This window comes from Mobula birostris, chromosome X (genome assembly GCF_030028105.1).
Source record: "Mobula birostris isolate sMobBir1 chromosome X, sMobBir1.hap1, whole genome shotgun sequence".
Taxonomy (NCBI): Eukaryota; Metazoa; Chordata; class Chondrichthyes; order Myliobatiformes; family Myliobatidae; genus Mobula; species Mobula birostris.
In genome coordinates, this window is record NC_092402.1 from 71,309,663 (window position 1) to 71,324,852 (window position 15,190).

The window sequence follows — 15,190 nt, forward strand, 5'->3', positions numbered from 1 at the left end:
TGTAAAAACATCACAATTAGTGCTGGTTTTTATTATGTTAATTAGAAACTCTGCAAACATGAACAAACATGGATTGAGAGCTGGGAGGAGTCGTCCATGTCCACATTCCCATATCTGCCTTAAAAATATGCAAAGACCCTGGAACTCTTTTCTCAGGGAGAGCCAAAGTCACTCAAACAAGAGGGAGAACAATCTTCGGCTTATTTATCTTAAATAGGCAATTCTTTGCTTTAAGAATAATCCCCATGATTTGGGGAACACAATAAAGGAAACAGGTGATGTTGCACCAACATGAGGCCAAGATCCAAGATGCTGGAAGCAGCTAGCTACTGGCATGGTCAGTCTTTCTGGAAGTTAACCAGTCAGGATATTGAGCATTGCCTCAGGTTTCCCTCACCACAACTTAAACATCAAATCTCCTGTCCTATTTGGTAGCAGGTATGCAGCCATCTTGGGTCATTCACATATTCTTTCACCTTTATTAAAATTCCACTGCTCACTCTTTAATCCTATGCTTCAAGAGGTGCTTCATGTTGCTATTCCAGCTTCCCTTCCTTGTTCCCTGGTTCTTTCCAAAGATCCTACAACATAGAATATTTAGCTTCTACTCATGCCCAGCATGAGGTTACGTCTCTGTACTAGTTACATCATGCTAATCACAGAAAGACAGTTGTTCAGCTCATCTGCAACACAGCAAAACTCTCCCACTCATCTTTTATTTCATGTCATTTGCCTATATACCCACTTTACATTAATTTGGCTAATTTTCACACCGAAGATTTCTGAAGTTCATTGGTACATTAGTAGTTTAACCGAAAGGAGTCCACAAGACTATATGCAAGGGAGCCAATTCTGAAGTGTAAGCAGCAATGAATGTCACTACTCCCCTTTGAATTCAGTGGATCTAGAACTTAAGCAGACTTAAATGGTACCCTTGACTTACGATAGCTTGTGGCTTTCCAACTGACACCTTTCTGGCCGTTGAATATGTTTTCCATTAAACAGATCAGAAAAGGCAACAAAGCAAAGATGAACATTCATGAAATAGTCCACTCTACTCTCAAGTTCCTGAACGAGCAATGTTACATGGTATATAAACATAACAATATCTTGAGGCCAAGCTTCGGGTGACAGTACCCTACTTTCCACCATTTGGTTAGACCACAGCTGATGTGACTGCAACTTCAAATCCATAGTCCCATCCATTCCCAGTGACTTTTCACAGCTTAAGAATCCATCTAATTGTACCTTAAAAATATTAAAAGCCTCTGCTTTCTTTGTCCCAAGGAAGACTGTTGCAAAGATTCTCAATTCAAAAAGAAAAAAAATTTTATCTGTTAAATGGAAAACCCCTCACTTTACAAACACACAGCATGTAAACAGACCCTTCAGCCCACAATGTTGTGCCAAACTAATTACAATGCCTTACATTCTCTTACAAGATGAAACAACCTCTCCAAAACCACTTTGTGGATAACCCACCCACTTCAGGTATTGGTAGGCCTTCTCCGAATGAGCATCTACCCTTAAATAAGACCAATGTACACAGTACTCTAGATGTGATCTCACCTATGCTTCTTGTAATTGAAGCACATCCTCTTAGCTTTGGAATTCTACTTCCCCTGTAACAAAGGAGAACATTCTTACCCCATGTATCTCATTTCCTCCTGCACGGATTCCATTTTTCCCTGATCTGGTCCCTTCCCATTTATATCCATTACACTTTGGATACTGTTTGTCACTTCAAGTTTTTAAAAAATTGCCTCATCCCAACTGGCTTATCTTTACTATGGATGCAAACTCCTTCTACAAGTACATCCCATATCACACAGGTCTGAGAGCCCTTCACTTCTTTCTTGGAAGAGGCTCACCCAGTTCCCCTCCACCCACACACAGTCACCCAAATTAACATTCTCACATTGAACAACTTCTCCTTTAACTGCACTGAGCTTCTCCAGATTAAAAGGGAACTTGTACAGACCCAAAGCAGTTTGACAAGAATCACAACATTAAGCCACAGTAGAATATCAAGTAGTCAGCTTAAGAATTGAAGCTTGCAATAGTGGAGAGAAGTTGCATGGTCTACTACTGCAATCTCTGTACTAAGGCAGCCAAAGAAAAGATTAGACACATGCCCTTCTGGACACAGCAAATCATTTTGCAGTAGCGACTACAATCAATACTGCAATGCAGAATTTTACTGTTTTTTTTAAAGTTTAGATTTTATATGCCCATGATTATGGACTTGTAGAATGTATTGTTAGCCTGGAACCCAAGAATGTCTGCAGTGAAACCTCTTTCATAGTATTGCAATCAGTCACCAATACTAACCTGTGTCATACTGATAACCCTCACTATGTTGCCCATCATTTGTTACAGGCTCCTCATCATCTGGTAAGTAACGTTTGTCAATAGCCTCTTTGATCTGGTTGTTGGCTCCTTTTGGATCAAGGTCCATGGCCCAGGAGAAATTCATCAGAGCCAAGTGCGTCTGCCCTAATTTCTTATAAACCTGAGGAGAAAAATAACAGTTCTGCTTTCAAGATCAGAAAAAAATGTTACAATCATTCAAAACTCTTGTAAAAAGAAACAATGGTCCACTTTCATCTTAGTGATGTTAAACAGAGATAACAATAACAATGCAAGGGAAAAAAGCCATGAAAAAGAAAATCCATCTGAATTAAGATAATAGACAGCAGAGATCAGTCGCATTGCTGGGGTCAACACCGATACCGCATCAGGAAAAGAATTCATGCAAATACTTTAAATCATTGTTTTTATTTAAAAACAATGGATTTCAATTATCCACAGTTATGTGGGGGGGGGGGGGGGAGAAAGAGAGAGAGAAGAGTTGAGCTTATTTAGACTTCTTCCAACCCAGCAAACAAGCCATTCAACATGAGGAACTACTAAGTAGCCCAGTACTGGCAAGAAAGCAGAGAACCTATGCAGTTACTGAGACATGGGTGACAGAGCTAAGACTGCAACTCAATATTGCAGGGTGTCAAAGTTGCTGTCATGATAGGAGGTAGGCGGTGGGGTGGGGAAAGGAAAGAGATAAAAGAGGGAACACTGCAAGACTGCTCAAGGCAACCATCACTGTACAATGAAGGCGGATGTCAGTCATATAGCATGTAAGCAGGCCATTCAGCCCATCACATCCATGCTAGGCACTGCTGGGAAATCACCCAAGTTAATACTATCTTCTAGCACTTAACCCACATCGGGCAATTCAGGCGCTCAGTGACTCTGCTCTCACCACTCTCTGGGCAAATGGTCCCCCTCAAATCACCTCCAAATCTCTTACCCCTCACTCAAAATCTATGTCCTTAACTTTATTTACCTCTGATAAGCAGAGTTCCCTGCAGTTTCTATATCCCTTATAACTTTACATACCAAGAAGCTTCTTCAAGAAAGGCCATATGGATAATGCCCCAAAATTTTGAAGAAGTGATCACTTTGTTGTGATTATACTACAGACCTGCTTGACAATCAGCAGGAAGCAAGAGGAGATGCATGAGAATAGGGTTGCAGCACTGGTTGGTGAGAAGGCAGGTGTATGGGATTGAGTGGGATCCGGGATCAGCCATGATGGAATGGCAGAGCAGACTCGATGAGCTGAATGGCCTAATTCTCAAGTCAAGTCACTTTTTATTGTCATTTCAACCATAACTGCTGGTACAGTACACAGTAAAAATGAGACAATGTTTTTCAAGACCACGGTGCTACATGCTCCTATGTCTTATGGTCTTACTTCAACATCCCCATTAAACTCAGTCACCACAGCCTGAAAGGATTTGATGGGATGGTATATTAAGTAAATTTCAGAGGGCTTTTTGTGTCAATACACTGACAGTCTTACTAAGCATGGGTAATGTCAGACAATCCCAGGAAATGAAGCCAAGAAAGTGGATGAAATGTCAGCAGGCAAACCACCTTGTAGAGAGTGATCATAATGTGTTAAGTTTCAAAACAGACATACGGATAGTCCAGAAATTAAGCATCTGAATTAGGGGGAAGACCTATTTCAGCATCTTTAGACAAGGACTGAAAATGTAAACAGGAGCAGAGACTTGAAGGTACATCTATAAAGTGGGAGTTTGTTTTTAAAAAATAAAAGTGCCTTGCATAAATTTTTAAAATTATTATCAAATCTCCCTTTAGCCTCCATCACTCAAGGAAAAAAAACAGACCCAGTTTATTCAAACACTCCTCACAGCACACACTCTCCAAACCAAGTAGCAATCTGGTAAACCTCCTTCGCATCCTTCCTACAGCTTCCACATATATTCCCATCAGGTGACCAGAATCCATAATTATATGAAGAGATGATGTTGCCAAAAGCAATATTGACATGAAATTGCCTGAAAAATTTGCCTCAATTTTAAAGCATTGCATAGCTACTGTATATCAAACAAAACCTCCATTTCTGCACAAGATTCCCTACATGATAACAAATGAAGTGAACACAATCCATTTTACTGACGTTGATCTAGGATATATTTTCAGCCAGGCATTTCTCCACTCCCCCCCCCCCCCCACCCCAACAGTTCCATCAGATCCACAACATCCAAAGTAGTCGTTTGAACAGATACATTTGTGATTGCACAGTACCCATTTTACAACGCATGGAATATCACCCTGGATTGAAGGTTCAAACCTCTGCAATGGGATGTGAAACAATTTGTGACTTTTAGAGACCGTAAGACACAGGGACAGAATTAGGCCACTTGGCCAATTGAGTCTGCTCCACTAACCATGGCTGATCCTTTTTTGCCCTCCTCAGCCTTCTCCCTATAATTTTAGATGTCGTATCCAATCAAGAACCTATCAAGCTCTGCCTTAAATACACCCAACGACCTGCCCTCCACATGCTGCCTGTGGCAACATTCCACAAACTCACCACCCTCTGGCTAAAGAAATTTCTCCGCATCTGTTTTAAATGGATGCCTCTCTATCCTGAGGCTGTGCCCTCTTGTCCTAGACTCCCCCACCATGGGAAACACCTTTCCACATCTGTCTACGCCTTTCAACATTCAAAAGGTTTCAATGAGATCACCCCTCATCCTTCTAAATTCCAATGAGTACAGGCCCAGAGCCATCAAACATTCCTCATATGATAACCCTTTCATTCCCTGAATCATCCTTGTGAACCTCCTCTGAACTCTCTCCAATGCCAGCAAATCTTTTCTTAGATGACGAGCCCAAAACTGTTCACATCACATCCCTGCTCTTGTATTCTGGACCTCTTGAAATGAACACTGACATTGCATTTGCCTTCCTCACCACTGACATGACCTGCCAGTTAACCATTTAGGTGTTCTGCACAAGGGTTTCCAAGTCCCTTTGCACCTCAGATTTTCGGATTTTCTCCCCATTTAGAAAATAGTACACACATTTCTACCTACTACCAAAGTGCATGACCATGCATATTCCAACATCGGATTTCATTTGCAACTCTCTTGCCCATTCTCTTAATCTGTCCAAGTTCTTCGGCAGGCTACCCATTTCCTCAACACTACTTGCCCCTCCACCCATCTTCACATCATCTGCAAACTTGGCAACAGAGCCATCTATTCCATCTAAATCATTTATATACAGCATAAAAAGCAGCCCCAACACTGAACCCTGTGGAACACCACTAGTCACTGGCAGCCAACCAGAGAAGGATCCTTTTATTTCCAAATTGCTGCCTCCTACCAATCAGTCAATGCTCTAACCACCCCAGTAACTTTCCTGTAATACCATGAGCTAATTTAGTAAGCAGCCTCATGTGTGGCACCTTATCAAAGGCCTTCTGAAAGTCAAAATATACAACATCCACCGCATCTACTTTATCTATCCTATTTGTAATCTCCTCAAAGAATTCCAACAGGTTCGTCAGGCAAGATTTTCCCCTCAAGGAAACCATGCTGACTTTGTCCTATCATGTCCTGTGTCACCAAGTACTCCATAAACTCATCCTTAACAACTGACTTCAACATCTTCCCAACCACTGAGGTCAGGCTAACTTGCCTACAATTTCTTTCTTTCTGCTGCCTTCCTCCTTTCTTTAAGAGTGGAGTGACTGGAAAATTGCAAGAGTCCAATCATTTTTGAAAGAGCATTACTAATGCCTCCACAATCTCTCCCACTATCTCTTTCAGAACCCTAGGGTGCAGTTCATCTGGTCTGGGTGACTTATGTACCCTTAGGTCTTTCAGCATTTTGAGCACCTTCTCCCTTGTAATAATAACTGCACTCACTTCTCTTCCCTCACACCTTTCAACATCTGGCACACCGCTAGTGTCTTCCACAGTGAAGACTGATACACAATACTTATTTAGTTCATCTGCCAGCTCCTTGTCCCCCATTATTATTTCTTCGGCCTCATTTTCTAGTTGTCCTAGATCCACGCTCATCTCTTATTTCCTTTTTCCTTTTCTTTATAAACATAATTGAAATTTTTACTATCCACTTTGATATAGTTTGCTAGCTTCCTTTCATAGTTCATCTTTCCCTCCTAATGATTCTTTTAGTTGCTCTCTGTAAGCTTTTAAAGCCTTTCCAATCCTGTCTTCCCACTAATTTTTGCTTAGTTGTATGGCCTCTTTTTGCTTTTACATTAGCTTTGACTTCCCTTCCAATTTACTTTAGCCAACTCCTCTCTCATACCACTATAATTTCCTTTACTCCACTGAAATACTTCTATATCAGACTTTACTTTCTCCCTGTCACATTCCAAGTTGAACTCAATCATATTGTGATCACTGCCTCCTAAAGGTTCTTTTACATTAAGAATCGTCATCACCTCCGGTTCATTACAGAACAGCCAATCCAGTATAGCTGATCCCCTGGTAGGCTCAATGACAAACTGCTCTAAAAAGCTATCTCGTAGGCATTCAACAAACTCTCTCTCTTGGGATCCATTTCCAACTTGATTTTCCCCAATCAACGTGCATGCTGAAATCTCCCATGACCATCATAACATTGCCCTTTTGACACACCTTTTCTATTTCCTGTTGTAATCTGTGGTCCACATCCCAGCTACCGTTGGGAGGCCTGTATATAACTGCCATCAGGGTCCTTTTAACCTTGTAGGATCGGAAGATGTTAAATCCTTGTGGGTTGAGTTATGAAACTGCATCACATTTTTCTACTGATCTGATGGTATTCTTTACTAGCCACGCCACCTCCCCCCCACCCCCCCACTTCCCATCCCTCCGATACAATGTGTAACCTTGGACATTCAGCTCCCAACTACAACCATCCTTCAGCCATGATTCAGTGATGGCCACAACATCATACCTGACAATCTGTAATAGTGCAGCAAGATCATCCACCTTATTTCTTATACTCTATGCATTGAGATAAAACACTGAGTACTGTATTTCCTACCTTTTTTGATTCTGCATCCTTAATACACTGATACTCACCCTCCTGGCTGCAATTTCGTCCTATAATCTGCCTATCCTTCCTGACAGGATAGGACGGATGGTAAAAAAGCAAAGATAGCATGCAGTCAAGACTGATCTGTTCAATCCGGTTCCCAACCCCTGCCAAATTAGTTTAAACCCTCCCCAGCAGCTCTAACAAACCTGCCTGCAAGAATATTGGTCCCCCTCGGGTTCAGGTGCAACCCGTCACTTTTGAACAGGACATACCTCCCCCAGAAGAGATGTCAATGATCCAAGAACCTGAAGCCCTGACCCCTGCACCAGCTTCTCAGCCACGCATTTATCTGCCAAATCATCCAATTTCTACCCTCACTGGCGTGTGGCACAGGCAGCAATCCAGAAATTACTACCCTGGAGATCCTGCTTCTCAGCTTTCTGCCTAGCTCTCCAAATTCTCTCTTCAAGACCTCTTTGCTTTTCCTTCCTATGTCAATGGTACCAATATGTACCAAGACATCTGGCTGCTCTCCCTCCCGCTCCAAAATGCCGTGGATGCAATCAGAGACATCCCTGACCCTGGCACCTGGGAGGCAACATACCATTTGGGTGTCCCATTCATGTCCAAAGAATCTCCTGTCTGATCCCTTATCGAGTCCCTTATCACTACCGCTCCCCTCTTCTTCCTCTTTCCCTTCTGCACCACAGACCCATGCTCAGTGTCAGTAACCTGGCCTCTCACATTTCTCTGGGAGGTCATCCCAAATAACAGTACCCAAAATGGTATACTTATTATTGAGAGGAATAGCCACAGGGGTGCTCTGCTCTAACTGCCTGCTCACATTTCTATTTTTCCTGACAGTCACCCAGCTACTCGCCTCCTGCAACTTAGGGGTGACTCCTTCCCTGTAACTCTAATCGATTATCTCCTCATCCTCCCATACAAGCCCAAGGTCATCTATCTGCCACTCCACATCCATAACACTACCATCGAGTCAAAGCCAATATTTGCACAAGAGACCAATCTGACATTTAGATTGAAAGGTGGCAACAAACTCCACATGCTGGAATCTAGAACAAAAAAAAAAAAAAAAACAGAACTCTGGAAAACTTTAATGGGTCAAGCAACATCTGTTGAAGCAAAAAGTGCATCTACACAAGGTTTTGGGGAGCAACTCCTCCTCACCCAGTTCCACCCATCACAAACAGCCTCTGTCCCACCCCCTGCCCACCCATACCACTACACTCTGGCAATCCTTCCTCTCAGTCTTGATGCAGGGTCTTGATCTGAAACAGTAACTTCAAGTTCATGGTCATTTGACTGTAAATATATACAACCAAATAAAACAACATTCATCTGGACCTCTGTGCACCCACAATACATACATCTCACACAGCACAAAGCAAATTACCACAAATAAGTTAATAAAGTAATTCACAAAGCATGTTAAGTGCACAGCACAGGTAAACAAATACCTTTTGCCTGCACAGATGTTGAGTTTGACCAGAGTTCTGGTTTGTTCCAGAAGGGTGACATTACCAGGCTGGGAGAAAGGATGAGGGCATGTTGAATACAACTGAGGGCCTAATGTCCAAATGTTTGTAGAAGGAAGAAAACAAAACCATTGATTATTTAACCTGCTTCAGAGTTCTTTTCTGCTAAATATTGGAAATATGCAGGATTGCTGTTAGTTACTTTTTGGTTGCTATGACCTTAATGAAATGAAAAACACTATAGTAGCTTCATGATTATTTCTTTGCACTTTCATTTTTGGACTTTTCATCAAACCCTGTCTCATCACCAGGAAGTAATATTCAAGTTCTTCCATGATTGGCTAGATATTAATCTGAGACACAGTAATAACAGCAAATATTCCATCAAGGATTAGAAATTGTTTCTCAAAAATCATCAGCAACTCTGCATGCAGATTTAAGAAAAGTATGTTTAAAGTGCTTCTGAATGTTGGGAGATATCAAATCTCTTACCTTTCCTATTAGAAAGTATACAAGTGACTCTTTGGGAACAATTTGCTTCAGTTCTTCAAGCTCCTGCAAAGCTGCCTAATGAAAACAGGAGTCGAGACATCACTTGATGTTGAAATCATACAGTAACTACATGTACCCAAGAGAGCCTTGTACAAAACTCACCAGCACACTTACCTTGTACTTCTCATTTGCAAACAAAATAGAGGCTCGGTGGAATTTGCATAGGGGATTTTTGGGATCTATACTTATGGCTTTATTTAGTGTTTCAAGTGCACTCTCTGATTTCTTTAACGCATGCTGGACCTGGAAAATAAACCACACGACTATCAGTTAGCTTCATAATCCAATCAACAGGAACAAATCAGCTTCAGAATTCTATACATTTACATTGAAGACCAGGGTACATCAATAAACCCTTTTCAACCCTCATTAACATCCAAACAAGTGTTCAGTGCCTTTCATTAAAGAAAAGGGAGGCTTTCCATATTCTGACCATAACTAAACTAGCTATTAACTTCGTCTACTGTAAAGGATAGGGTGGCAGGGTGAAGATGCGTCTCTATCAAAGGAGGTGTAAGGCACTCCTTCCCTCATTAGCCTTCAGTCACCCTTGGGCAAGGTGTAGTACCTGCTTAGCCACCCGATCAGGGTCACGTGGAGCCATGGGAGCAGGTGGTGGATGGTCGTATGAGCAGCTGGTGCACATTACAAGTCCTGGTTGTGTGACCACTGATGCCAAGCAGACAATCTCTGAACAGTATTGATAATGGCTGGGGTCACCCGTCTTGGAAAGGCACTGCCCAGGGAGGGAGGGAACGTCGATTCAGACCATGAGAGGCCTGCATTAGGCATTTTCATGCCTTACAAGGCACAGATTGGAAGTCTGTGTGGGACGCCACTCCTCACACAGACGCTAGAGCAATGTGTGGTTAAGTGCCTTGCTCAAGGACACAAACACGCTGCCACAGCTGAGACTCGAACTAGGGACCTTCAGATCACTAGATGAACGTCTTAACCACTGGTTCACGTGCCCAACATGTCTGCCCAGGAGTCAATGGCAAAACACTATTGTAGAAAAATTTGCCAAGAACAATCATGGTCATGGATAGACCATGATCATCTATGTCACGTGACACAGCACATAACTAATGAATGAGTTGTAAAGGAGCCTATCTACTACCATCTTTACCTGATGTACTGATCAATATCAGAGACTAGCCCACAGATAGATTGCAAGTGGGTGTTCCATTAGACAGTTTTGTTTGCTGAAATCATATTTCAAAAAATATCTTAAATGTACATTTTCAATTTTGCATTGTCACAGGTAGTTTATGCTTTGTTTTACATCTACAGTGACACCTTTCTTGCTTGCACTCAAAGCTGGTGCTCATGAGTAGAAACGTTCTCCCAAAGTGTGGGTTTCTTTGACATTTCATTTATTTTCCCTACAGATCATAACCCCATCTTACCAGATGCAGTAACATTCCCTTCTAGCTGGGACTCGAGAGAATGAGGAGAATTTGGAATTCAAAGACCAAGATTAAGCCCAACCTGCTCTCAGTTTGCTTCAGAATTGAGGGTGCAGTTACTGTAAATTTCACACACACGGTGGTCATTGTCATTTAAAAATGTATCTATGTTTTCCCAATATGAACTTTACTCAACTTTAATATTTTTGTAGTTACATTTACAGTGCCAGTTAATGCTGCCAAGGTTTTATTCCCCCCCCCCACTTAATTATATAGTCAGCTGGCTGATGGAGAGATTGCTGTCAGTGGAGGACAGATGTACAAATTAAGTTTGTTTGCTAATGTAGAATGTGTGCTATTTCAGTACAAATTGAAATTAAGGAAGTGTGGGAATTTGGAAAATAAAAGAGATGCTGCCTTCATAAGTAAAATCATATCATTATGTGCCATGTTCTATGACATGGGCAATCATAGTCTTTCCATCCCCTGAACTCACATCTTCTTGGTCCTTCTCATTGGTGAACATAGATGAGAAGTATTTATTTAGAAACTCTCCCATATCCCCTGAATAACCCTTTTATCTTTCTTATTACCCTCTTGCTTCGAATGTACCTGCAGAAAGGCTTGAGATTTTCCATAAAAAACCTGCCACAGATGTTTCATGGTCTTTTTTTGCTCTCAAAACATCCCTCTTGCATACACATCTATGTGTCACTACATTTCTAAAGGGACTCACTCGATTGCAAGTTTCCTATACTTCATATGCTTCCTTTTTTTGCACCCCCCCCCCAAATCTTCAATCAAACTTTTAATATCTTGGTCATCCAAGGTTCCCTCATCTTGTCATCTTCTCCTTTCACCATTTCAAAGACCCTGAACTACTGCTAATTCTCTTTAAAAGATTCCCACTTGTCAGGTGTAGTTCTACCTGCAGGCACCTGTTCCCAATTCACCTTCACCATGTCCTCTCCTGCATGAACGTTCTTCCTGGCCCCATCCCTTTAATTTAGGGCCTTAACTGAAGCACCAACCATAACTACTTTGAAACTTGAGAATTATGATCTCTGTTTCCAAATTATTTCCCAATTTCATTTAAGATGAAGTACAATCTCTTCTCCAGTAGGGCTACAAAGCACCTGAAAAAATCTTGTGTGCATTAAAATTCTGCTCCAAAAGCCCCTTACACCAGGGTATCCAGTTAATATTAGCAAAAGGTAAATACCCCCAGTGTTGTAATCCTTTTGCTCTTATATATTTTGCAATTTGCTTACATATCAATTCTTCCAATTCCTGCTCACTTTTGGGAGACTCGTAGCATAACCACAGCAAAATGATTGCCCATCCCTTATTCCTAGTTCTACCCATCCGACCTTGTTGGACAGTCCCTCCAAAGGTATCCCTGAATACACTGCAGTGATGCCCTCACAAATCAGTGATGCAACTCCTACTCTCCCTCTATCACTTCTGAAACTTTATACCCTGGAATATCAAGTTTCCAGTTCTGCCCTTCATGTAATCACATTCCCATGACCACATTGATATCTTTAATTTGATGTGCTGTCCCAAACACACTTGACATACCCAAGAGGATCTTGCTCTGATATTATCAACCTCCCAGTGCTCCCCAACTCCTGTCTGCTTTGCCCACTCACTGGTCTTGCATGATTTATTCACTGCATTCAGTTGAATCACAGTTTCCACCCTCCCCACATGCACAAACATCCCCCTGTCTCCAAATTAGTTTCAATTCTCCTGTATGGCATGAGCAAACCTCACTGAAAGAATGTTGGTCCTCTTCTAGTTTAGATATACAAGGCAACGAGTTACAGGTCCTACCTGGCCAAGAAACAATCCCAATGATCCAAATACCAAAAGTATTCCATCTTGCATCAGCTCTTCAACTGTACATTCATTTCTCTTATCCTCTTTCTACTCTCAATAGTACAGGGAGTAATTCCAAAAGTATAACCCTAGAGGTTCTGCTTTTTAACCTCCTGCCAGATTCCCCAAATTCTCACTGTAGGATCTCATCCCCCCCTTTCTATCCATTTTGTTTGTATCAACATGTACTAAGACCTCTGGTTGTTCTTCCTCCTCATTATGTCATGTACCTGATCGAAAACATCCCTGATTCTGGCATGCGAGGCAACAGACTGTTTTGGAGTCTCACTCTTAGCCACAGAACATCTGTTGGTTCTGCTCATTAAAATGAATTGCCGCAGAGTTTTATTTTTCTTAAATGATTATTGCACTGGAGGTGGACACCAAGACCACTTGGGCACTTTGTTCACTCCCAATAAAGTGCTAGAGGCACAGAGCATAGAGCAAGCTGCTTCAGCAGACTGTACAGACCATCAAGCTTTCAGACACTGATCCCATTTCTTTTCTCCCCATATTCTCACCTTCCTCCTATTCTGCCACTGACTTGTACACTAATGGCAATTTAGTGGGCAACTGTACATCTGGAGATCAAGGAGGAAACCAGAGGAGCAAAAGGAAATCCATAGGGTTACAGACAGTGTGCAAACTCCACATAAACTTCTCCCAAACTTTGGATTCAACCCCGCTGAGGCAGCTGTTCTAACCGTTAAGCTACTGTGCTCTTCCCAAAAATTCTCTTAAATGCCATTTAATTTCTTCTGAAAGCAAAACTCAACTCTTTCCAATACCCCAATACCCAGAGAGATGTTGAGTTCAAGGTCATAATCACTGCCTCAGGAAAGGTTTTCCCTCCACCCCATGGCTTTTGTTTACCACCTCGAATTAACAGCCCTGGTCCAAGAGCCATCCATAAAAGCAAACTGCTCTGCATGATGTGATGCAACCCTTAATCTTTTTCTCTAAGCTAATCTTATAGCTGAAATTCTTCATCAGTGGAACCCGTCCAGCAAAGCATTTTAAGATTCAAGTCAAACTCACTATCTTTGTAACTGTTTCAAAATCTCAGGATTTTATTACAAAAATTTCTCCCCCAAAAGATCCCATCACTTTCAAACTATACAGTGTGCACATTTCAGAAATGTGCCATGTGACTTACTGTATGTTGTCACTTTTGCTGTATCAAAATCCATCACATCATTTCAGTTTTGTTTGTTTCTTGTCTGCCCATTCTCACCCTTATGTCCTCTTGCAGTCCAAGTCATAAAAGCCTTAGTTCATTTATGTCCAAATTCCTTGCAATAACCAACTGTGCCCCAAATAATTTGATCCATCTCACTGCAATATGATTAGGCACACCAACTGTGACAAGTGCGAATCAGAGGCCAAGAAACCAAGAGGAAACGTTTAATGGTGTTATTGCACAGACCTCTCTCAATGACAATATACACGACTAAAACAATGGTCACTTGGACTGAGTTGCAAACATTCAAAGAAAAATATTAATGTTGTAAGAAATTATATCTGCTTCAAAATAGCACATAGAGGCAAAACAATTGTAAAGGGAACAAGAAATACCCTTTGTTTTAAGTTTACTTACCACACCGATGTGGCACAGTAACACAGAACTTTGGGGGTTGATATTAAGAGCCTTTCGGAAATGAATTTCTGCTAGGTTGAACTTCTCTTGCTTATAGTAGATCATCCCCAAACCATACCTGCGGGGGGGGGGGGGGGGGGAGGGGGGTGGAAACAGGGTACACAAATCTTTTTTTAAACACGCATTTAGGCAACAGCTTTTGGGTTTGTAGTTTATTTCTTTCTATTAGAGTCCATTGTTTAAAAGGTCAGTTTACCTTTGTAAACAAGGCAAGCGGTATTTGAAGCACATCACCCGAGCACCATCTAAAACTTGTGTACATCTGGATACAGACAACACATGGAAAAACATCTCTAATTTCACTTGTGAATGGTACACACCAATCAAGCACCTCACCAACCAAGTAAAACTTCACCAACCTTGTGAGTTCTGTTAGTATTATTATTATAATAGGGCCTTCTCATGCTCTATATAGTAATTGCATATTCCAAGGTCAGTATCAGTCTAGTAGCACTTTAGAAAGGGAACATGCTGCTTTCATCATTTACTAGTGAGTACAAGAAAACTCTCCACACGACTAGCACTTCAATGTTCTTTAAACCAAAGCAGGAATGCAGTGTGAAGAGAAATCTACATTTTTTTCCCCCATTCAGCAGATGAAATAACCCAAAGCTAAGGAGACAAATACTCATCTGGAGGGGGTGGGTAGTTTAAAAGACGTGTGGGGCAAACGGTTTTAACATAGCACAGTACATCTTTAGCCCACAATATTGCATCAACATTTTAATCTACTCCATGATCAAAGCCTCCAACAGCATTCCTGGCAGCACATTGCAGGCACTCACCACCCTCTAAAAAGAAAAGCACTTTGTCTTTGTAAACAA

The 15,190-nt window shown here is 41.5% G+C and overlaps 1 protein-coding gene across 4 annotated transcripts in view; it reads right to left on the bottom strand.

Annotated features, from left to right (window-relative positions):
* The window catches only part of cdc27 (cell division cycle 27), a 121,919-nt gene that overhangs the window by 30,381 nt on the left and 76,348 nt on the right, over positions 1 to 15,190 (bottom strand). For 3 of the 4 annotated variants that reach the window (XM_072249281.1, XM_072249284.1, XM_072249282.1), the window contains exons 15-18: positions 14,307 to 14,424; positions 9,534 to 9,662; positions 9,360 to 9,434; positions 2,332 to 2,512 (exon numbers count right to left, since the gene is read on the bottom strand). In XM_072249281.1, coding sequence (XP_072105382.1) covers positions 2,332 to 2,512; positions 9,360 to 9,434; positions 9,534 to 9,662; positions 14,307 to 14,424 — 503 coding nt within the window. Of the gene's footprint in view, positions 1 to 5; positions 1,623 to 2,331; positions 2,513 to 9,359; positions 9,435 to 9,533; positions 9,663 to 14,306; positions 14,425 to 15,190 lie in introns of those variants that run through there. The other variant, XM_072249283.1, reaches the window with a different exon arrangement.